The sequence below is a fragment of the Patiria miniata genome, unplaced genomic scaffold (assembly GCF_015706575.1).
Source record: "Patiria miniata isolate m_02_andy unplaced genomic scaffold, ASM1570657v1 HiC_scaffold_12, whole genome shotgun sequence".
In the NCBI taxonomy this organism is placed as follows: Eukaryota; Metazoa; Echinodermata; class Asteroidea; order Valvatida; family Asterinidae; genus Patiria; species Patiria miniata.
In genome coordinates, this window is record NW_024037050.1 from 5,977,496 (window position 1) to 6,002,581 (window position 25,086).

Consider the following 25,086-nt stretch of genomic DNA (forward strand, 5'->3'; position numbering starts at 1 on the left):
GGTTGTACCCCTAGTCCACACAACCCCGACTTCATTATTGGGGTTTTTTTTTACTCCATCGTCACCGCATATCATTACTAGGTTGGCAGACAGGCCCCGCACTCCTGGCCAATCAGCAGGCTCCGTTGTCGGCTCGTACGCCTTTGATCTCCCCCAATCCAATTATTTGTTTACACAAAAGTGGTGCGGACCTATTACTTGGTTAACTTGCCCGCCTTTTGTCCCGCCTCAACCGTCCCTCCTCATAATCAACGTTATTTTTCGTGTCAACAAATACCCAGCAGGATCTTTGTCAGCGGCTAATGGGTCCGGTTTCCTTTCAGCGCGGCCGCCGCGCGACCTGATTGGGCAGCGGTGTTCATCAAAGGGTGACGAGCTCACGCCTGATTGGCCGTCGGCACATGAAAGAAACACTTGGCTGTCGTCTGCGGTGTCCCGCTCATTCACACGCGCTATACAAATACGGCAACCCAGTGTGCCGTGGGCTTGTATTCACAGTCTCGACGCTTGCACGAGCACAACTCACTCTTACGTTAGCTCTCGTACAAGCTGAACGCATCGCTACTCGGCTCTCAACACTAAGGTCTGCTTCTATTTCGTCAGTTTCACGACGATTCACGGTTCAAAATGCCTGAGGTGGACTGCTCGCAGTTTTTACAGGTTGGTAGAAGAGAATCATTAAATATAACTTTGTCTAGAAGATATTGAAAAATGTATCAATGTTGTTTGGTTTTTAAAGTACCAAGAGGAGTAAAGTGATTTGTAATATAGATTAAATAAGAAAATTCATAATTGGTATAGTGACAGGAAGGATATGTTTTTTAAATGTTCTTTTATAGGAATACAAAAACGCCGGTTCTGATGTTTTGTGGTCCTCCAAAACACATTCTTCCAACTACAGTGTGTTGCATTTGAATACATGTAAGGGTGTAAAAGTTGACATGTGCCGAATCATGAATAACGAATGTATTCCCGTATTTTTCTTATATTTGGCAGTTGCCCGATAAGTGTTCAAGCGACTTCAACAAGCCCAGTCCATTGGCTCTCCTAGCAGCAACCTGCAATAAGATCGGCGGCCCAGCACCCGCCGTGACCAAGCCCTCTCACGCCATAGCACCGCACCAAGCATCGATCAAGACAGACCGAGTCCCGGGCTACTTCGCTCCTCGCGTGCCGGTGTCATCATCCCCACCGGCCTTGGGGACAACGATGATCTCACCGCACCACGCAGTAGTCCCTGCCGTACCCAGATGCGAGCTGCCCCCAACGCCACCAGCAGAGCCGTTCCCGGGCTGCATGCCGCCGGCTCTGCCTCATAGCTCCCCGGTCATGTCTACGGTGTGCCCGCACTCCGTGGCTGCTGCCGCGGCATACTTCAACGCCTTCCACCCGCCGGTCTCAGCCTGCCCCATGGGACTGACCCAACTCCCTGCCGGCCTGTCGTCACCTCACTGCCACGGGGTCCATGGACTTGAACATTTACAGCACTACCTACCAAGCGGTATGCTGTCCCCTCCTCATTCCCTCAACATTCCGCTGACCGTTCAGCCGACTCCGGAAGAGATACCCTGGTGGAGTGTTTCCACCCCAAGCCAACCCGTGCCACCATCACCCCTCACTCCTCCATCCCCTGGACTATGCAGCTACGCCGGCCCGATATTCCACCAGCAGTCTCCCATCAGTGGCTACTCCCCGTACCAGTTCCCCGGACTTTTCGATCACAAGTCGTCCCTGGCTAAGCTGGCGGCTAGACGATGCCGGCGCTGCCGGTGCCCCAACTGCCAGAACGCCAGCAACTCCGGCGAGCCCACCAAACGGAAGCAGCACATCTGTCACATCCCAGGCTGCGGTAAAGTCTACGGTAAGACGTCCCACCTCAAGGCACACCTCCGCTGGCACTCTGGGGAACGGCCCTTCGTCTGCAACTGGCTGTTCTGCGGCAAGAGCTTCACGCGGTCCGATGAGCTGCAGCGGCATCTCCGGACGCACACCGGGGAAAAACGCTTCATTTGCCCCGACTGTGGGAAGCGCTTCATGCGCAGCGACCACCTGTCCAAGCATCTCAAGACCCACTCCCTGAAGAAGGCCGAGTCTGATTCCAAGCTCATGGATGAGGAGGAGTGTGAGGAGGACTTGCAAGATGAAATCTTGGACGTGACATCTTAAAGACTTGAACGTTTGGAAATGCATCTCATAGTGGCTGAATTTCAACTTGAACTTAACGATGATTTCTAATTTATTGATTTTTTTTTGCATAAAACTCTTGGATGCTTTTGAAAATCTTTGCCAAAAATTGCCAAGTTAAAATGAATTTCGTCCGGATGAAAATTCAGAATGGCTTTTGAAGTTTTCCAATTACTGCCAAAATTAAAGACAGAAATATACATTTTGAGCTTTTGCTTTGAAAGCTAGTGAACATTTAATGTTCGTTCAATCTGGAACCTAATTTTGAAAATTTTATATCATTTTGGTTTTTACTTTTTCAATGATTGTGTAATTGATTATCCTACTGTTCATTTTTTTTACGGGCGATCGTATTTTGGAATATTAAATTATTAGAATGTTTTCATTGAGAATATCATTATTGATTGTTTGATTTTTTTTGTTGGTTACTTAGGGGAATAGACAGGAATATCTGTGTTAAGGTTTTCAAAAGATGAAATGGGTTACAGCCACACTGTTTTCATTAGTATTTAATTTATTCATTAAAAGGGGGTGCAACAATGAGTCTGATAATTGCAGTACAAATTGAATGTAGCCCATCGTGCCAACTTCCTATGGCAGTTCTTGGTTTCGGAGTTCAGTTTAAAAAAAACACGAAGGTAGCTGACAACTTTTGAAAACTGGGATGCCATCAGTATTTCTTAACTGCATGCATAATGAGTTATGACCAGACTGAGAAGGATGCTTCTGAGATTACGGGAAATGGGTCATTCGGGAAACATTTCCATAGACTTTTGCACAAATTTTCTCCATCTTTAATGTCACCTAACCCCAATTTTACCTTGTCCTACCGCCACGAATTTCGGTATACAGTCGAATCTCGTTAGTACAACCTCTGTTTATACAAAATTCTGGTTAAAAACAAACATAAAGCCTTAGTCCCGACTGTGCATTTATGGGTACAATGAATGGGACTGATGTTCCTCTTAATACAAAATTCTGATATATCAAACAATTTGGCTATGTCCGAACGAGTTTGTATTAACGAGACTCGACTGTACATTGTACATGCATATGTACACTGTATTTATGCCTTGGACCACGAGCAATAGATCTAGTCTATTGGCAACATTAAAATGTTGCCTCTTTTCAGGAGCTGTGACATTAGGGAGGCATAAAAATGTCTCGCTAATGTCCGGTGTCTCCCTTGGGTATAATTAATGACGACAACATGTCTGCCAAAGGTCCCATTAACAGGTATTCTTGGACTACTGTACAGCAGTTATTTTGGTCGGCCCTGAATAACACATTGAGCGACTCGGAGCCGCGTTTGTTTGCAACTTAACTAACCATGTAAAACGTAACGTTTTGTTGATTCCCTGGTAATGTGAGCTACTGTGTTTGCATCAAAAGTGCATTGCATTATTCACAGCTTGCCATGTAAAACGTTAAGTTTTGCTGGTTCCGTGGTAATGCAAGTTACTTGCATCAAAAGTGCATTGCATTATTTTCACATTTTCATTAAAAACAAAAATCAACTATTGCAGCTGCGTTCGGGACGTACCCCCAGGCATGAGATTTTTCAGACTTTTGTCTGAATTCAGACTTTTTGAATCTGAGAGAAAGACATTATCAGTATAGAAAGAAATGCGTCTTTCAGACCTATAATCCAATTTTCAAACTTTAAAATAAAAATCTCATCCCTGGTACCCCGGTAATTTGCCAATGAAAGAAGGCTCTTCCTTTCTTATACATGTACATGTAAGACTATTTATCAATTATCAAGACAGGTTTACTTAGCAGTGGTTAAACCTTAGAGAAAGGAAACAATCCTGCGCACCAACAGCCCCTTTAAGGCCCTCCCTCCAACCCACCCCCCGTTCCCTCTGCAACCTCCCCGTCGCCTCCTCCCGAGTGATATTTCGCTCTTCTCTCCCTCTCCCTAGCTTCTCCCGGTCGGCACTTTGTTGTGATAACACATCTAGATAGGCATCTGTCCCCGTAGATACGGTAATGGTTTTCCGCGGGTGTCGAGTGATCACGCTCAAACTGCCGCGCGATCTCACGATAAACGCGCGGAATCGATAGAAGAACTCCCCGGCGAGGATGGGCTGTGTATAGCTAGCACCGCCCGGGAGGCGAGGCAGTAACGGCAGTGTTGCAAGCGGCACCATGGCGTTGCATTCGGCGTGATTTTTGTCTTTCAAATTTTTTTTTTAGACCGCGGCAATTTCACAGACGAGATTGTTATAAGGCAGTCGTCTGTTGGCCACGAATGTTCTCCATCAATATCGAAAAAAGTGCATTTGGGTTGGGACTGGAGGTCAGACCTATTCTTGAGGGAAGATGGTTGTGAATTCCCTGAAGATGATGCGGAAGAGATATTTTCATATACGCCTTCTGTAACTTTCACTTCCGCCGCATTGCTATGCCTTTCATGAACTATAGATGGTATTTTTTTAATTTAAGATAACATCTTGTAACTGTCCCAGTTGAATTTTGGTACGTGCGGACGCGCTCTGAAAAAACTGCCCATCTTTGTTTAGAAACCCATCAAGCCTCGTTCTTGGAATATCACAGGTTACTTTAATATCTTTATTCCACCTCCGCGATATGCCTGTGTGGATAATGACTACACTCATAAAGTTTATACATGTACATTGTACATTTGCAATACATGTACATTTCAACTGCGTACATGTATCTCGATCGTGTTTCTTGAAGTATATGTTTGTCCTGACATTGATGATTAATCCGTACAAAGAAATCTAAGTCTTGAACTCAAAATTTTCACATTTCACCTAAATTTAATTTATACTTGGTATTACATGTATTGGAATAAGTATGTCACAACTCACAAGCCAACATTTCCCGTCAGGCCGGCGATTATCATCGGTTACCTTGCCATTAAACAACATTCTAGTCCCCCTGGATGGGATGCCAGTCCATCGCATGTTACTCCCCAGCTAATGCCGGTACCCAGTAGACCCGGTACAGGTATACATACTCCTGGATGGAGAGATGCAAGCGAGTGCTTACCCAAGGACACACCGTATAGCCAGCAGCTGGATTCGAACCTCTGAACCTCTGATCAGGATTAACGAACCCTATAACCACCAGGCCACACTCCACAAGGGTGTATAGGTTTTTTCCGAGCTTTCACGAAAATTTATGTGTCTTGGTAATTTAGAATGGATCATCTTTACATACATGTACATGTACATGTGTATTCAGTAAACCTGGCGCAAAAAATATGTACATGTAGTTCTTAATACTGAATGAGTAAAAAAAAAATAGGTGAAGCACATTCACCTCAATGTTTTCAATGTTACAATTTTTAGGTCTCTCGCCATGGCAATATCAATACACATGTAATTCATATAGTGAACATTACTAATCCACAAAGTGTCGCTATCGATTGTTCTACGAGACCATATTTACACTACACTACTGCCAAGCTCAGTTTGAACAGTCGATTTTCGTTTCTGGAAATTTTATGACGAACGCTTCAACTCAAAACCGAAAGTTTGAACTAGAACAATTAGGGCCTGACTGCATATTGCCAGCCTCAGCCAACCACTAAATGCCTACCAAAATAATGATGATCAATTTGATCATGGATTAATTAACTGAATTTTAATGCGTGTTAACCGTTAATAGTTTAATCCAATTTCATGCTCATTATAATACATGTTTTTCATTTCTATTCGTTTTCTCTTCCATAAATATTTCGTTTTGGTTTTTCTTCAAATGCCTGAATTCATCCCCATATAGTCCTTGATTTTTTACAAACTCCCTATCTATTTATGGATGAGGTTTTCGAATCTAAAATAACAAACCTCCAAGTTACTTTGATTTTAAAGTAAAAACAGCTTTTTATCGGAAGCTTTCTATACGATTCTTTGATGCACGGTCTCTCCCCTCCTACAGTTTTCATATCTCTGCAACTCAACTCACATTTCACCGGCTCCCATATCGTGGTTCACGCTTTACAATATCGACGAGATAACCATCAAGACCGGCAAGTGTTTCTCTTGGCGATGGGCGGCTTGCCGGCCATTCCCCCGATCCTTATCTTTTACCTTGGACTGCCGGTTGGTGTAATTGTTGGCCGGAGCCGAGCGAACGATGAACCGTCTTTGAACATGCCCCGGGTGTGTTTGGACCCGGGGTGACTGTCTCTCTCATCGGTGGCCGACCCACGGCCAACGGCACTCCGACCTGGTCACCGATCTACAATTGGTCGTCGGCTTCGTTGTCCGCCTTAGTACAATGCAGAGAATACAATTTTAAGGATGGTGAATGTTGCACGGAAAATCTATGATAAATGGCTTTTTTTTAAGCTACTAGATTCCGGTCAGTTTTCAGAAAGTTAAGAAAGCAGTCAGTTTATATTACGCCCGAAATTTGAAGAGGGTACGTATACATTTTGTGATATCGTCTTGTAATACTTATATGGAGTTCTATAGCGCACATATAAATTAAATCAGGTTCTCAAGTCGAGGTACATTATTATTACCCCAGCTCAACGGGCCAATGAAACCCATTCAAAAGACCATCTCAGCTCCCTGGGGAGTATACAGCTCGATGCTGCCATGTCGCTGCAATTGGCTAAATCAACTATACACAACCATATCTGCCCTCAAAAATGTGCCCATTTCACTCCTGGGTGGGGAGAAACAATGAGTAACAAAGTGTCTTGCCTTGAGTTGCAATGACACACGCACCGCAACCCCAGGCTGGACTCGAACCCACAACCTGCAAGGGCGGATACAGGGGGGGGGGGGCCAACGGGGGCCATGCCCCCCCCCCCAAAAAAAACCACCCCAACAATTTTGTTCAGTGACGTCGCAATAAAGGTAGGCACAGAGGCACTGCGTACACCACCATCTTTTCCTTTAAAAAAATGGGTCAAAGTGGTCAGAAATTGCCTGAGATCGCACCACAGAACAACTATAATCCAAAAAAATTCCGGGGCCCTTTAGTGGGCCCTGAACCCCACGTCGTAATTTGTTTGGCCCACTTTTTTGGGGGGATTTTGGACACCCCCCCCCCAAAAAAAACACCAAATTGTGTTCTTGATCCGCCCTTGACAACCTCCAGATTTACCGACAAGATCATGAGTTCAATGCAATAGACTGCGAGGCCGGCCACAGCACACTCTATGACGTACATTGTATATGACATTGACAGCAGTGTCCCCTCCCCCGAAAAAAAGGTAACATTGAATATATATTTTGATAGATGTCAATATCAGGTCGCACTGACATGTTCAGAATTAATGTCCAAATGGCAGGCGTAGACTGAAGCGTGAACGAGTTGATATCTCAATAGACCTTTATCATGCTGCCACCATTTCAGTCATGTTCCCTGCATCCAATAACAGTACTGAATGATAATGTTTTGTGCAAAATGGAACCAGACTGTTTTCTTTCCAGCCTCGCTTTGGTTACGTTGATTAGAGTTGGGAAAAAATCAAGATGGCCGCAACATGGTAATGGTCTACAGCTGCCGTCACTCACCATCAGATAATACAGAATGACATTGCTTTGTCTCAGTCTGGCCGTTTCCAGTGCATCCCAAACCGTTGCCTCACGTGCCTTTCTGTTTGTTTGTCCTATAGTTCATGTGTCATCTTTTCTGTTTGTTTGTCATCTGTCCATTTATACACTTCGACTCGGGCCGCTATTTAGTTGCTCCTCTCATCAGCAGCTGCTAATCCCACAGCCTCGACACTTACCTTCGAAATGTTGTGCAAAAGAATGTTGCAGAAAATGTCCAAAACTATAGCAAGTGTGGTGATCATGTATTACTTTTAACAAATGTATCTGAAGGTGCTTTCCATCGATCCAATTCGTCAGGCCACGAGAAAATTTGCAGCAATTCGAGACTAGCGGGCCTCGTTCCTAACCGTTATCCACTCGCATGCAGATCGCATAACCCATGAGGTAAAAGGAGGAATGTTTCTGGGATGAGATAAAATCAGTGTGGTTCTTCGCAGTACCACACAATAACTCACAAAACAGATCTTCTAGTACATAATGTCAAAGCAAAGGTGACGCGAGAAAGCTTATAAAGTATACACAATTGCTATACAAGCACTTAGTCGCTATATGAGGCTGTATCAACTATCACTGTGACTACAATAATAGCATAAATATTATACAGCAGAGAAAATAACCCAAAAAAACCAGTTTCCCTTTTTAAAATGCGCCAAAACTTGCATAACAGAACTCAACCTCGAGTTATCTGAAATCGTTTTAGATTCATAAAAATATTATCGTTTGTCAATATCATCTCACTAGTAATGTTCAGTTTTCTCACAGAGATATTTCTCGAATCCTGTAAGGTCATTCATCCTTTGAATTTCCAGCTTTTTGTAATGCATCCATCGATGTCATTACGATTGATGTAAAGCTATGTTTGTTGGTTTTATTTCAAATAAAATGGGATAACCGCTACGTTTCTGTTGGTGAAGTTGTAAAAGAACAAAAACCTCGCCGTGCGCGCGCGCTCTTTTCACTATACACCAAGCTATCCGGCCGACAATCTCTGTAACAGCACAGCCCCAGGAGACTATATGCCGGAACATGTGGAGAAAAAAATGCCGCAATAAAAAGCAAGAAAAAAATTATAACTATAGTGATAAAGATTCAATATCGTTAGCTGACAATCGGCGACATCACAGTGAATGCTGCTGCACTATCTCTTTGATTTTCTCTCTCGGTGTTTGAAATTATTTTGCTGTGTATTTGTCACCCATCACTGCGGCTTTTGTACGGTGGAAGGAAAGAGGCCAAGTTGGATATACTTCTGCGGCAAATCTTTCTTTTTTTTCACCGTCGCAGCTCTTGGGGCATGCAGGGCAGGGTATTGTTCGGAGCCCATCACGCACTCACTCGGCACAAAGGACGGGGGGAGGGAGAAATCACAGGCAGGGCTGGCGCAAGATCAAAGCCTGGGCCGCCTTAACTCTTTTTTCTTTCTCTCCCTCTCCAAAAACCCGCGGATAAGGACTTATAAATCGTACGGTTGAATCACCACCCGCGTTCCCCGTGTGTGCTTCATGTATCCCACAGGGGAATGGGGCATCACTTCAAGTTTATAAGCACAGTCTAAACCGCCTCATCCCTTTGGTACAGATTTCTCCTCCTCTGCCTATCGAAGACAGCACAAGACAAAAACGTGTTTCTCCTTCCAAAATAACTTTAGTTCTTTCCCTTAACCTTAAATATCTTTTGTTCAAGATGTGATTCTGGAGTTCGTGACGGCTCGACGAGCAATTGCGACGAGCGCCCTCAATATTTTGGGTCAAGAGCGCCCTCATGGTATGTTTGCGTTAGTCATCTTCATTAATAGCAAATTAATTGGCATGTTGATAACTATCATACTTGTTTATTTTGAATTCAGAATATCCATCAAGATGACTTTTTTTATAGACAAGCCGGAAGATTCTTCAAGACATAGGCCTACATGATAAACCCCATCCAAGAAAAAGAGAGTTGTCTTAAACTGTCAAAATGAGCTTTTGGACTAGAAACATGGTTTTCAATTGCCCCTGCTTTAAGTAGACATTCGACAACAACAAAAAAATCGCAGGCGGGGAGAAGAAGCTTAGGCGGGAAAATTGTAGGCGGCATCCAACAATCAAGTCGGCCGCGGATAGAGGAGAAAAAAAGAGACGGGGCGACCGGCATGTCGGAGGGAGAGAGAGAGAGAGCTAGGCCGAGTCAAAGCGAGCGCAGCGCGGCGTAAATTTTTCCACTTTGGACGGTCGGCCAGGCGGAAAGTTGGTAATCCGGGCGGCCTCCCGGACAGAAATGGCGGCACACGTTTGTCGCTGCGAAAGCAGGTTATGGAATATTGGTATTGAGGGTGATATATCGTTCTGATGAGGTGAAACCCTGAAGGGCCACTCTTGTATTAATAATGTGGTGTGACAAAAAGAAAATATGATCATTTGTTTTCCGATTTGGCGTGGGGATAACATCGGGATTTTTACCACGGCATTTTCGCACCGATTCTTTTTGTTTTCGTTTTCATTTATGATTTTGTATTAAGTCTACTTTGCAAATATGGTTACAGTTTAGAGGACACTACACAAAGTTAATTGTTAATATCAAAACAAAATGGCAATTTCTGGCAACATGTTTTTTTCTTTAATATATTAAATTGATCAATAAAAATATGTTTGCAAGGACTAAAATATTCAAGTATACATGTATTTGACAAAACATTGTAAAACTAGTCACTTTCAGTCTGACGCTTGTAGTATTCTATAATCTATAGCTTTATGATACTAGCCCAGGAAAGTCACAAGACTATACTGAGAAAAAAATCATTGGCCGTTATTTTATAACTGACCTTTTAACGGGAACACATGTTTTTCTCTTTGTTGACACTTCATTAAGTCTGTTTTCGGATAGGTTCACTTGTTCACATACCAGGCAAGGGAAACCTTTACCATCGTCAGAAGTCAGCATGTTCATATCTTAAATTCGCTATACTGCATTATTTAGCCGTGAAGAATAGTGTTGTGCTTAATATTTACAATGCATGATGCTTAATGTACTGAGATGCACCACTCTTGTGAAGACGACATTGCATGCCGACTCGACTTGTCAATATAGAATTATTCGAGGTGGATGTGTGTAGAATTTGTACGTTGAAGCAAGTTCAATATCAGGGTTGCTCAGCAACGCGCAACCTCATTCCCGATGCAGGGGCATTTCCACAATTATTACTACCAATAACTGCATTCACTGCTTTTGAAATTAAAGATTAAAATAGACACAGGGAAGGAGGTTGGGACACGCCTTCTTCAAATGACCTCTGCCAGCTCTGCACTTAATTTAGACATAAATTCTGCACATTAAATGTTAATATTTATGCAAAAGGTTCAAAAATATTATGCGGTTTCAGGTTTAAAATGGACACGTAGACGCCGCTCCAGGAGACTTTAAAAATATGCCTTCAATAACAGGACTCTTTGACAGAGCTGCGCATGCCTCAGGGTATGGACTAGTGAGAACTCGCAAAAAAAAGAACGTGTTTCATGAGAGTCAACATTTCATACGACGCCGAGGGGCGCCCTCTCCCATCCAACCATTTTATCTGCCGCCATTGGACGATCCATAGACTGGCCCAGTCACCAGAGAGTTGAAGTTGACGGTAAGGAAGACCGTGCTGTGGTCCCTCAGCGTACGGATGTAGTTCAGCGATGCCTTCTGATCCTGCTCCGTGATGTTGAGATCGGAGTAGATACGGGCCAGACCGAGGCTGTGGGAATTCTCCACCTTGGCGCGCGAATCCGCCTGGGCCCGGGAGCCAATCAGGGCCGCCTGCGCTGTTGCATTCTGGAAAATTTCCTCAGCAGCGTTTTCGATGTTTGTGACCTGCAGCAATACAAATGCAGAGGTTGGACGAAATAGTTTGAGTTATTGTGCCAATTGTTGGTTTACAAAAATATCTGCAGTGTTGTAATAAGCAGGGATGTAGTCTAAACAATTACAAGTCCCTGTAGGTCCATCGCAAGTCCTCCACTCCCAATTCAAGTGACAAATTGAAGCTATTCAAATGAGCTTTGACAAAGGTATCCTTTGTTATTGTTCATCCACTTTACTTACGACTGGACTTGTCACTGAGCTGATTTACTTGTGACTGGGCTTATGAAGGACTCGACTACATCCCCGATGGTAAAGTAAATCAAAAGTCAAAACACAAGTCAATCACGAGTCAACAATCATTGGTGTAAAGTTGCTGTGTTGGCTTTTCTATAACGGGCATTGTCTCAAACAACATAATGAGTTTTTAAAAAAGTACTAATTTTCATATGCAGCACAAGACAAGTCCTACTTTTTCACAACCTGAAACAACATCATATCCTATGCAATTTGAATGATGCTGCTTTCTATCTTTCAACCTACTATCTCTTCCGTAGTCTTCCTCACGAGCTGTTCCTGCTGTCTATAAATCTCCCGCTCCCCATCCTCCAGCTGTGTCAGCGTCTGGAGGTTACGACCAAGCACCTCTTCGGGGATTTTCACGTAGCCGAGTTGGAAGTAGCGCACGTCGGCGTACAGGCCCTTGTCTTCGTCAGTGCAGTCCTCGGGTTGCTTACAGCCTGGCTCGCATCCTAAGGTAAGACGAATAATTTTATATAATTAATGAAATTTTTACTAAACTCGGGTTGGCAGATTTAATCGGAAAAGTTGCTGAGTTAATATGCCGCTGTACTAATGACGTCACACTTTGTTTACGCGTGTGCTTTCTTAGGGTGCTCAGTGGACCGTGGGCCCCCACTGGCTCCATAGGCCAGTGCACATGTAAACTAAGTGTGACGTCATTAGTACAGAGGCTTATGATCGGAGTATGAAACAGCTGAGAAGCTAGTCAGTAATGTAACTATGGGGAGGGGCAATGGCGCCACGCTCCTACCCGCTCTAGGCTCGAGACCCCCACCCCCAAGTGCGACCAATTTCAAATTTTGGGGAAGGCAAAAATGAAACTTTTATTGCAAATCAAAATAAATGAGCGTCCCCTCCACCGAACATAAAGCCCCAAATTGCCCAACCCACCTCCACCGGCAAATTGGGCCCAAGATACGCTACAGGAACAGGTTGCAAGTAACCTTGCATACTAGTTTGGCTAGGATAATTAAAAAAAAAAATAGCTAAATTTTGTTAAGGAGTTCCATGAAATATTGACCCGAACTGTTGATCTTTGGTAAATTTTGTTCCACCTCTAAATCCATGTTACAATGTGCATTTAAGTACTGAGATAGCTCCCAGCCCAAACTTGTTGGTGTAGGAAAGCGGAATGTACACAAAAATACCCAAAATGCACCTACCTTCCGGTAGGTCTTGACAGAATGGCTTACAGCACGTTCCTCCCAGCCGCCTCCTGATGGCAGCGAACAGCGTCTCTTCGATCAGGGCCCGATCGGAGCCGAAGTCCCGCGGCGAGAAGGCCGATGTGGCCCCCTTGAGCGCGTCCACGGCGCTGTTGCGGAGCGTGTCCTCGTACTGTAGATCGTAGGTGTCGTGGAGCAACTTCAAGTCCTCGGGACGCAGGAAGTACTGGAAGGTGCAGTCAAGACTGACCTGGAAGACAGAGGAGGGGTGCCAAAGATTGTTGTCCAATTCTTGAATGGTAACTGCTTTAAGGGTCCACGAAGTGATTTTTATTCTCAGAAACATGTTTAGTGCAATATTCAAATTGTCTTTTATGCATGGACAATGTTAGACATCCTTTTTTGTTAAATTTTATTGCAAAGTGAACTTCTTTAAACATTAAAAATTGTCCATGCTTTTTTTTTTCGGACAACCGAGGGTGCTTTTGCTGCGATGTCATTTCGGGAAGACACTGTTCGGTTTAGGGGTTTTCTGTTCAAATTGTGAACCGAACATTTGCTTATTGAAAATAATTGTGTGAAAAATTTGCTCATTGGCTTACTGCCCTGTACTGACAGAACAATGAATCACCAAAGAAATGTAAAGTTAGAGAAATAGCTCAAATTCTGGCAACTTTTGGTGCTGAAATAGCTGTAACATTGAGGTTTCTGCCTAAAATGACATCACACTTTTGCTTATGAATATGGAATTTCGCATTAGCATAAAAACCAAAAAGGCACAACATACTCTTCGAAATGACAAAACGAAAAATGAAAAGCGGGTTAAATGGGATACAAAGGTGCATTTCCAAGGATTGCATTATAAAACATTACAATTCATTGGCCCTTTATAGTTTGTTTGTTTGTCGTTCGTTCAGTCAGTCGATTGGTCAGTTGCTTGTAAATTCAGGAGCATGGTCGGTGGTTTGCTTGTTTACTATTGGTCAATCAGTCGCTTGGAGCATGAGCAACAGTCAGCGGTTGTCAGTCAGTTAGTGAGTCAGTCTGTCAGTTGGTCGGTCGGGGAGTGGGTTGGTCGGTCCATCAGTAAGTGGTCAGTGAATCAATTGGCCTGTCAGCTGTCAGTGGGTTGGTCGGTCGGTCGGTTGATTGGTCACGGATCGGTTTGTCGCTCATCGGTCGGTCAGCGATAATTGGGTCCGTCACTTGGTTTTGAGGCCAGCATCTTCTTCTTTTCTATTACGGTGTAGCGTGAATATCCGACTCCATGAAATATGGACTCATTGGTAGTATCGCGCATGCGTAAGTACGATAGTATGCTATTTTTAGAAACATAATGGGAGAGTGACCTGTCACTATGGCACGTGCGAGGGATTAACCAATAATAGGTAAAAGGAGTCCCGTTTTCATAGGAGTCGGATTTTCATATGACAACGGTACAACATTCAAATAATTTTAAAATGATGAAAATAATTAAAAATCCTTCCCACCTCAAGTCGATCTCTGGTGAAGACTCCAATCGATTCCAAGCTCACCATGTGGGCGTCGGCTTTGAACACCTTGAATTCGGCATCGAGACCAACGTAGTGATGCCCGGCCTGGTAAACAATGCTGGTATCGACGGTACCGCTAGTTTTACGCCTCACAAATCCCATCTGCCCAATTTACCGAGACGGAAGAATTTCGATTAATCGAGTCCGAAAAGGTCGCATATGTTCAGTGTCGAAATCGATACTGTATACGTCTTGAAATACTGGCCCATGTTTAAAACAGACTCAAAGGTGTGTGTTCTCAAAGGACCGCAGCATTTCTCCTTTTCTGAGGTGTTTTTATAACTCAAGGAATAACCCCACTCCAATCGCTGAAACAGAATGTTTAAAACTTGTCTTAATACTATCGTTGCCAGGAAAAGTCGTGCATTTCTCCGGACACGTATAAGACCCATTGACGATATTAAGCTGAATCAAAAAGTTATTAAAGTGAAAGACTTACACATTTCACTAATTGATTGCATATTGGTGGCTTGATTAGCTGGAGTCTTTGCCAATGATGTCCAACTTTCACAGTGAGTTTCAATCACAATGAGTTTAACCTTGTCACGCCTTAAACATCGTTACACAGTATCGTGATGGACGTGATCATGCCATTCACCGTGCAATGCTGTGACGCTTAGCGTGATCACGCACAGCACGTTAACGTTCTACACAATCTCACGTTACCTCGTAATATTCCACACCTTGGAAGGATACGGCGACGAGGATTATGATGAGAAGGACCACGCCAATGGCGATTGTCACCACACAGCTCACAGCGCCACCTTGACCCATGACGCCACTACCAACGTTCCCTGTTTTCTGACAAGAATACTGCATTAAAATATTGACTAACACACCTATTGGCAAATTCACGGGTAGCAAAAGACCATTATCATGTTGCGGCCATCGTGATTTTTCCCCATTCAAATCAACGTAACCAAAGCGAGGCTAGAAGGGAAAAAATCTGGCTCCTTTTCGCACAAAAACAATTATAATTCAGTACTGTTTTTGGATACAGCGAACATGACTGATAATTATGGTGGCAGCATGAATAAGATCATTTTTTAAATGCAATTCCTAATTATAGTCAAAGACTACTATGCGCATGCGTCAGTTGGTAACGGAATGGTTCTCGAACATAACCTCGCTATAAAAAATCCATAGAGTCATGAATTAGGAATATAAATGTGCAATTTAAAGGGAAGATACAATATTTGCAAACATTAAAAAATAAAATGGTCACATTTTCACGAAATACCTTACTGGATTGTTAGGGAATGACAGTCTAAAGCATCCTGTAAAATCGTGGCTCCCGGTGTACTGACATTTTCACGAAAAAAATGTATTTTTCCCAACGCTGATCGGCCGACCAGCTTTGGAAGAAAACTTTCTTTTTTTAAATGCTCCTAATTTTTCATATTTAGTTATTCCGCATTTTTTTGCAATTGATTGCACACCTGTGAAGGGGTACGCGCCCTGCTAGACTGATTCTCTATACCTTACACTTTCCCAAAGTCTATAAATGTTCTGCTCGGTTTCATCCAAAGTGGGTCAGGGAACCAGACTACGAGAACACGAATGGTTTTCTTGGTTTTCCAGCATCTACAAGCCCAAAACGTGAAACAAGTCAATTTAACAATATTTGCTACAACATACTAATCCTCCAAATCCATTTATTTTTGAAAATTGTAACAAAGGCAAATGTTGTACATTCCTTTTAAGATAGACAACTTTCAAAGGAACATTCAATCACGTGATTTGTTCCAGGCGCATGCGTACTAAGGTAAATGACTTCAATAGGTTGCGGAAGAAAAATGCTTACGGGTATATGATGAAAAAATTAAAATGGAGGGCCTTTGTCAAAGGTCACATAATGGCTGAACGCTAAACTTGAAACTGAATTGACTTGAAACTTGTAATTGGTTGTTTTTTTGTGCCGTATGAGGAGGCGTGACTATAAGCGTTTGCTTGGACGCTTCATCGATATTCTGAAATATTTTGTCTTATTCGTTGTTCGGGATATCAACGTTAAAGGGGCTCGGGTTCAGACTCGGAACAATTCGCCTGTGTACGAATTCAATTCGCAATATTGCAACTGAAGCACACTTAGAAGAACAAAGTATCTTTATCGTTCTTACTTCGTGCAGTGTCAAGCCATTATGCAAAATAGCGTACCCTCTCTTTCAAGTCAAACATGCAAATAACCAGTTGCAGGGGCGTAGCAAGGTCATTTTATTGGGGGGGGGGGTGTTAAAAATCTCTTGAAAAGGGCACTTGCACATCCGTGCTGAAATGTAGACACGGTTTTTTTCTCCGGACACTTGGCCTCCGTAAAATCAAACAGTGGGGCGCTCCCATCGATACCTGCCCCACCCCCACCCCCACCCCCGCTGGCTACGCCTGTGAGTTGCCTACTCAAAACACTGCTACGTTGACTCTTAGTCATATTTCCGTGTTTCTGTAGACCATACAGTTTACAAATTGATTCAAACAGACATCGGAGTACTTGTTTGAACTTTTAAGAGGATGACTGAAGTTGATATCAAGCCACGAATGTATGATATAGATAAAAGTGACTTTTACAAATAGTATAAGCTCACAAGTTGATGATTGAAGTTGGTAGATACACTAGTTTATCTCTACAGGAAAAGTTATGTCCACATTGCCTACTTGATGTCGAGACCGTAGTGCATATTCTTTTAGCTTGTCCTTTGTATTAGATCTTTGGAAAACCTTTTTAGTGACGTTTGTAAATGGAGCCAGGTTTGAATGGTTCAACAAAAAAATGACCAATTCATTTTCCTTATGTCGTCTGCCTTCCCAATGTACAAGACATAAGGAAAGGCAAAGCATGATATAATTTAAAAGGATACTCTTTGTAAACCCATTTTATGTTAAATTTCACTGTTGTAACCCATCCCCAGGGTTACGGGGTTTGGTTCCTATTTGTTGAATAAAGCACAACATAACTATAAAGCTGCAAACGTTTGTACAATTAAAATAACAAAACAGACAAAACATAACGCTGTTACGAAACGATTAACAACTGATGAAACTGCCTCCAAGTGTGGCAAACTAAAATGCCTAAAACATTCCATAGACTTGAAGTAGGCTATACCAGATTAAACCATTGCTATGACGTCACACTATTGTTAAAAGTGTGGATTCGGAACAACGAATCTGTTACGCTGGTCACAAAGTGTGGATTCGGAACGAAGAATCTTTAGTAAAGTGTGGATTCGGAATTACGAATCCACACTTTGAACACGTCAGACAATTGTTCTCTATAATGAGCATTAATAGGACCGTATGCGTTAAAATATCCTTCCGAAATTACGAATGCATCTTCACTGTCAGATTCTCCGCCGTCACTGCAAAACCTACTTCGAGTCACAAAGAAATCATCATCTGAACTATCAATTTGTCGACGGAAGGAGCCGCGACAAATGTTGCAACCTGACGCCACTTTTTTCTCCATATATCATCTCAATGAAGGGCATTCATTGCAAAAATGATGATAAGACATGAATCTGGGACTGAGAAGTATTTTCAATTTTGTTAGGAAATATTTTTAAAAAAATCTTGACTCTCCCTATACTTTGTACACAATCGCGGAAGTGGCGTCAGGTTGCAACATTTATCCCAAGTCTTTTCATCTCCACTCACTGTTAATGCCAATACTTCATTTGACGCAATGGTTTAAGTCGAAGAATACACTCGCAAGTGTGGATTCTTAATTTATGAATTCACTCGGCGCTTCGCGCCTCGTGAATTCTTAAATTACGAATCCACACTTTCTCGTGTATTCTCCTTAACTGAATTCATTATTTATAGAGCAAAAAAAAAAAGAAGAGAAACGCCAAACGCGTGCTGTGGAGCGTCGTATATGGAGGAATTCCGGCCCAGTATACAACACAAACAGCGGCCAGCTCATCATCAGTTCGGTCAACACAATTAGCCGTCATGATGGCACCTTGCGGCCGTTATAAGCAAAAAATATCTGTAAAGAATCCAAAATTCATACCTTGCAAAATGTGAAAAGAAATCCCAGAAGCAGAACTTATCCTTCCACGGAGCCGAATCCAGAATATGGTTTATGAGATAAAACAAATGGAAGTTTGTGAGAATTAATGATAGGATTTCTTTTTACATCCGTGTGTTACGTGAGTGAACAAGGCTTGGCAAACGGAAGCAGGAAACGGTATCCCGGATAACCTGAACCCAGGGTAAATGGAAGTTATAAGCCGACAATGACCTGGATTGACAGAGAAAATAATAGCCGCTACTAGACTCAATCTAAAGCAATGATGTGCAATGTAGTTGGTATATACATGTATGATTTCATCGAAAGAAGAGATGACTGTTACACCCTGATTAATTTCAAAAAAATAATTCCGGTTTTTGATTTTCGACTTGTCAATTTCTATGTCACGTCCGCCGGTTGGAGAATCGTTGACATTGGTGGATTTGAGGGGGGCGTAACGGGGGCCATCCCCCTCCCTCTTCAAAACCGATGGTTATATGTTAACTATGCATTATGTGCCCATTTTCAGAGCGTATTGTATGCGTTTTGGGGCTTGGTTTTCATATTCCTCGTTTATATCAAAATCATCTATTGGGAAATGGTTACTTCTAAGAAATAGTAAGATACTTTGAGCCCATCATTTGTTTTTATCTCGAGAGGGCACTTTTATTCTCGAGGGGTCACATTTATGGCCGCAAAAAGGGCAATTGGGAAAATCTGGGGGGGGGGGGCAAATTCCCCCCAGCCCCCCGGTTCCGCCGCCCCTGTGAACTATACTATATACTTAATCCCTTCCCCTTTTTGAGGAAAAAAATACTCCAGCCCTATCCCCCCACCCCTCCTGAAATTTGGTTCTGGATCCGCCCTTGAGTCCCTTGGCAGCCTTGAACGAAAAAGGAGAAAAGTACAGTGCTTTTGTCTGACCGTGTACGTCCCGTTAATAACGTATAATCATAAAGTATATCAAAATACATGAAGCTTTGAAAATACATTTATTGCTTTACGTTGGAAAATCGTAGGCAAACCCAACGGGGGATCTTCCCAAGACATTTCAACAGAAGTACAGTAGGCTATATTGTTGATGTACCCTAACGTGGCGCGGCCCCAACGTGGCGCACTTTGATTTTTCGCCTGTAGCGCCTAGCTAGAGCAAAAGTTTTAACTGAAATTTCACAGAAAGTGAAATTTCATCAAGTTCTAAAGACTCCCGCTCATAAATCGCGAGTTTATTTACCCGTTACAAAGTTAGAAGAAACAAATATTTTGGCGTGATTTTCCGATTCTATTTTCAAGTGCAAAGTGAACCCTTTGAAAATGCCCCGAAAAATAAGAAAATAATTTTCTGACATCCATCTGGCTGGGTGTGTATGTAGAGATAATAATGATTTATCAGAATTTATCAAGTTTACAGAAATTCTTAAATGTTGATTTGGAATTTTTCGAGATTTATTCAAGTGCGCCACGTTAGGGAACACTCCGCCAATTTGTGCCCAATTTCCGAACGCCACCGTTTTTGAATTTCGGATTAAATTTTATGAAACCGAAATTGTTCACAGAGGTTAAATAGCAAGCATTAATGAGGTAAAAGTACTAGTATTTTTCTGCATGAATTTGAGGTTTGTCAACAAAGAGGTTTGGCAACATTACACGAGGAAAGTTGAGTAAGCTTCGAAGTGCGCCACGTTAGGGAACACGACTATATAGACAATTAACGAGTCTTAGACTGTGGAATTATTGCTTGCGTGACGTTGGTTTAAAATTTGTGGAAGTGCTGGGGATGACCTCGGCCCTGGTTCCATAGCAAATATTACGCTCAGCTAGAACTATACTATTGACGTCAAGTGCATTATTTTAACAACCACTAAATTCTCTGAAGGTCTGATGTGAGTGGCCACTCACTAACACGCAAAGCCTCCATACATAAACATCAGAGTATAATCGTGTCTGTTAATCAGGTTATACAATTTCAATCTTCCATATAACAATATTGGGCGTATGTATAACTACATGTATTTTAATACAAGTTAACCCTAAAGGGGCCGGGCGGAATCCGCCTCCCCCTCGACTTTTTCAGCGATAGTTTTGAAGAAAAAAAAACAAAAACCCACAATTTCGTGACCCGAGCTGTTATGACTTTTTAGCTTCGAGCCTTTTTGCGCATCTTTAGATACCAAAAACATAAAATTCGGACCACGGTTGCCGAGCAGCGAACATTTTGCCGTTCCCATATACGTAGTGTACACAAAGCAGAATTACCATTCATGCATATGAATATTTAATTAGCCATAATGCCAAAACCCTTTGACTTATAGTCATGAAATTTCTTGGGTATGTTCATGATAAGTTGTTCTATGCATGTACCGAGTTTCATATTTGTTCGTCGCTCGATGATTGAGATCTTGGGGGCGCCCCCTGGCTGAGAGATGGTCAAACTAGCCCGGTCCTTTTAGGGTTAAAGCTGTAGACCGTCTTTCACATAAACGTTACAATGAAAATTCGTTACGAGAAAACCATGCACGGACACACAAAACTAATAATTATAACGTGTTTCATTCAGCCTGAGCGCCAACGGCGATGTACTATGTACCACCGTATTTTCAAAACTTTTCTCAAAAGTTTGGCAGTAGGCTAAACTGTCATCTGTATCGTGGCATATCTTTGGAGCAAAAACCTATGTAGCAATAGTTATGGTATCACTAGACAGCTAATTAGTTGTTCTTCAACAAACAAGGTGTAAATATCTTGAGGGAAAAGTCAACGGCGAGGGTTATTCCTCGTATAATGCTGTGGCAGGTGAGTCTCACTGAAAAGCGTTGTTGGTATAGAGCGGTCGGGACGATACTTCGTACGCTGTGATTTCACGCAAGCGGTCAAGAACAAATCCAGGAATCTCCGCGGCATATGACCACAGAATGACTGCATCGACATACAGACCTCGTTGCTGATCTGTACATTGAGTTGGAAGTACACAGTCCTCAAGACAACCTGCGGACAAAAAGGGAAACGTTTTTATTCACAAACATTCACTGGAACTACAGGTTGTCCCGGCTATTTTAAAAGACTTAAATTTCACACGCTTTCAACAAAACCGTCATTAAAAGCATTCAACTAGAAAAGCTTGGTCACCCTCTATAGTCACCGGTCGCGAATATTCGTCATTAAAGATCAAATTCGTCTAAGCTGCTGCCGAATGGCAGCATTCAGAGATCGAATTCGTCTTATATACATCGGTTAGACGAATTTGATTTCTGAATAACAAAGTTTGACGGTAGACAGACGAAATCGAATACTAAGTACCTCCGGGAAGAAAACGTGTGCTCGTTGTTTGAATTTGCTTGAACTGAATTTGAAATTGTCTGACAAAAGATGAAAGTAAACATTAGAAGTGCACTAAATCGATGTTGATTGACGAATTTGTTAATTAGAAACGGTGAATTCGAATGATAAACGTTTTAAAATAACCATGTTAGAAAAGAGGCGGGAATCATTTTACCTGGCGCGAACTGAATTATCGAACGCAATAGTCCGAAATTCCTATAGTAACCAAAACGACAGCCGTTTTTACGACAGATGTCTTCTCCAAATGTGAGTAAATATTCCCGAGAAAGCAGCAATACACATCCACAATCTTTTAGGGTGAAATCGAAAATACCACGGACATTGTATACAAGTTTGAGAGTTCCGATCATAAGATGGAATTTTGCATGGGGTGATGTAAATCAAATAAGGTTTTGCCCTCGTCCGAGTCCCACCCGAGTGATTTTTTCCCCCAACTTTCGGGAGGTATATCGGTAACACAGTATTCAGATGTTTATACGTCGGTGACGAGCAAAACTGAATTTGACAAAGAGTTCACGTTATGTTTCAGTTTGGGAAAAAAAGTGTGCGAAGGGGGCTCCAAAAAATGGCGGAAGGGGCTTAACTTTTTAAAGCAAAATCGGAGTTGGGTGTACCTCCCCAGACCCCTTAGCCCCTCCTGGATTACAAAATCATCTGTCTAACCTTCCGGCAGCGTCTCGCAGGACGGCTTACAACACGTCCCCTCAAGTCGTCTTCTGAGACCATCATACAGCGCACGTTTAATGTCCTGATCATCAGCGGCGTACTCACGGACGCTGAACTCCGGCCCTACGCCCTTCAACTCGTCAACGGCGCTCGACTCCAGCGCCCACCCATAGCCCGATCCGTAGATAGCGTAGAGCTGTTGGAAATTCTCTGGGCTGATGTGGTACTGGAACGACACGTTGAGTACAACCTGCAGGCATGCAGAGTATTTCATTAAAACAAATACATTATGTGCCCACACACTTAAAGGCATATATATATAGGATCACTTTGCAAACACTAAAAAACGGACTTGCCAGAATTTTATGAAAATAGCCCACTTAATAAGTAGTAGTGTGAAAGATCATGTGAAATTGTTGGGCCTGGTATGCTGTCATTCTCAACAGAAAGGAGGAATTTTGTATCAGTACTTAAACGATGGTTATGACATATTAATTATAAACAATCGCCTCGACCAAGGGGTTTATGGGTTCTATGCAAGAAAGATTCCGCGAGCCGCTCTAAGATGAACAGCGTTCTTTTTCTTCGCGTTTTTCCAGCGTCAATTTAGACCTATAGAGATTGCTGATTGCTTGAAAACATTTCCGTCATTTTGTGGGCATATTTCATGAAATTACGACAAATGCAAATGATCCTAATATGACCTCTAACGGTCCCGGTCAGAATTAACCCGGAAAACGAGTCATATTGATCAGATACTTTAAAATGACACTTTTTCCGGGCCAAAACGGCATTTCAAGTTCTGGATCATTTTCCAGGTCGTTTTAGTGACCCGCCGGAAAAGTCATTGACTAGGTGTAGGTCTGGTAAGAACCGGTTAACCAGATCGACGTTTCAGATAGCGTGCTCATTTCTTCAGGAATTACAGTTACCTCAATACTGCAAATACAAGTTCACCCCCCCCCCCACCTTTTTAATTTTCAAGCTTGTTTCTCACCTCCAACCTGTCACGAGTGAAGACTGGAAACGACAGCGTTACATTCTCAGTCTTGGATGGAGCAACAAATGTCGTCGGGGTTGGCTCAGTGGACAGGGCTTTTCGTGTGGTTACCCCAGGCTGGGGGGCTTGGGTAGCTGTGCTTTCCGCACGCTGTTCAAGATTTTAAAAAAACAACCAAGTCACTGATTTAAAACGTTGTTCGCAGTTCATTAAACGAAAATCAAGTCAATCATCGACCAGGTCGATTCGACTGAATTAAATTTTCAAGAAATTCTTTGTAAATATAATTTCAGGACTTATTGCTAGCTACCCATCCCTACATTCGAAGTCCCAAGGACAATGGGGATGGTGTTCTTAAACGGAAAATGGAGGGACCGGGAACCAATCTAAATAAAAACCAGACTTGAGCCAAGACTATTATACCTACCCTGTTTGCGTTTGTCACGGTCACAGCCACTACCGTGACAACTATGACAACTAGCACGATCAGGATAACTACTGCCACGATACACTTTACTCTTGTTGACCTCCGTCGATAATATTGTGTACGCGTTCGCGTTTCCATGTCTGCTGTCTGTCCACTTCTCTCTTTACGGTTGTGCTATGGTGTATAAAGGGGGAATAACAAATAAATTAAAAGTAATCAACGGTAGTTACCGTGGCCAAACTAATTGGCCAAAAGAATCGAAGGTTTAGCTATGCTGTTTATAATTGTGGTGTTGAAATTTACCTACTGCTTTAGGCCTAAATGACTAAGTATTTGCTTATGGGGTATTCTATGAAATGTACTGTATTTAAGGTGCATTTTGGTAAGCCCAATTCTGGTTCCACAGAGTTTCGAGGTACAACATGGTGGGTACTCACGTTTCAATGGTTGTCTACTGTAACTGTGTTGTATATGAGCTGTTATTTTTAGACGACCCGGCACTACGTGTATTTTGGTGGTGCGACAATGGTTGAATACGGAAGTGTATGGGGTGCGAACCTGACCTTCGATAATAGACTTGTATCGTGTGGTACAGTAGTAACCTTTTTTCTATGTTATGTCAAGACTCAAGAGCTAATCACCTTGAAGCTTATCGGGGTAAATGATAGTTCGGGAACTCGAACACTGACAAATTGCCTGGGTTAATTTTACCAAAGAAAGGGTGAAAACTGGAACTACCCAAACTTGGGTTGTTCTATAACCAAATGTTGGGGTTAGAATTTCTGCTAAATTCAACCAAAACTTGTGGTCATTCAAGACCATATTTAATTTGGTCTTGTATGACTACAACAGAACTTTTGGTTGAATTTAACATAAATTATAACCCAAACAATTGGTTGTAGAACAACCCAAGTTTGGGTAGTTCCAGTTTTCACCCTTTCTTTGGTAAAATTAACCCAGGCAATTTCTCAGTGAATGCTTAGAAACTCGACAATTCTACTTGTCGGGATTACGAACGTCAGAGCTAGCGTTTTCGAATTAAATAAATAAAATGGCATTTTTGTTTCAAAAATTATTGAT

General features: G+C 42.5%; 3 protein-coding genes across 5 annotated transcripts; 1 reads left to right on the top strand and 2 right to left on the bottom strand.

Annotated features, from left to right (window-relative positions):
• The first annotated feature begins 459 nt into the window (after positions 1-459).
• On the top strand, positions 460-2,578 carry LOC119746278 (transcription factor Sp5-like). Its single transcript, XM_038223126.1, has 2 exons — positions 460-660; positions 997-2,578. The coding sequence occupies exons 1-2, from the start codon at positions 628-630 to the stop codon at positions 2,164-2,166; spliced, it is 1,203 nt and encodes a 400-aa protein (XP_038079054.1). The 5' UTR covers positions 460-627; the 3' UTR covers positions 2,167-2,578.
• A 7,769-nt stretch (positions 2,579-10,347) lies between these two features.
• Positions 10,348-18,760, bottom strand: LOC119746287. Of its 3 annotated transcripts, none has more exons than XM_038223156.1 (6): positions 18,575-18,760; positions 15,235-15,381; positions 14,506-14,670; positions 13,013-13,265; positions 12,090-12,298; positions 10,348-11,558 (listed from the first exon to the last, which is right to left on the bottom strand). In XM_038223156.1, exons 2-6 carry the CDS (start codon positions 15,340-15,342, stop codon positions 11,274-11,276), a joined length of 1,020 nt encoding a protein of 339 aa, XP_038079084.1. In that variant the 5' UTR covers positions 15,343-15,381; positions 18,575-18,760; the 3' UTR covers positions 10,348-11,273. The 3 variants fall into 3 exon arrangements, with proteins under 3 accessions (XP_038079084.1, XP_038079075.1, XP_038079063.1); XM_038223147.1 differs by having other exon boundaries at positions 15,235-15,369; positions 18,575-18,759; XM_038223135.1 differs by having other exon boundaries at positions 15,235-15,362; positions 18,575-18,758.
• Positions 18,761-21,105: 2,345 nt separating this feature from the next.
• Positions 21,106-24,532, bottom strand: LOC119746298. The gene is made up of 5 exons (XM_038223167.1): positions 24,444-24,532; positions 24,007-24,180; positions 23,577-23,729; positions 22,577-22,829; positions 21,106-21,559 (listed from the first exon to the last, which is right to left on the bottom strand). The coding sequence occupies exons 2-5, from the start codon at positions 24,142-24,144 to the stop codon at positions 21,375-21,377; spliced, it is 729 nt and encodes a 242-aa protein (XP_038079095.1). The 5' UTR covers positions 24,145-24,180; positions 24,444-24,532; the 3' UTR covers positions 21,106-21,374.
• Positions 24,533-25,086: the final 554 nt, after the last annotated feature.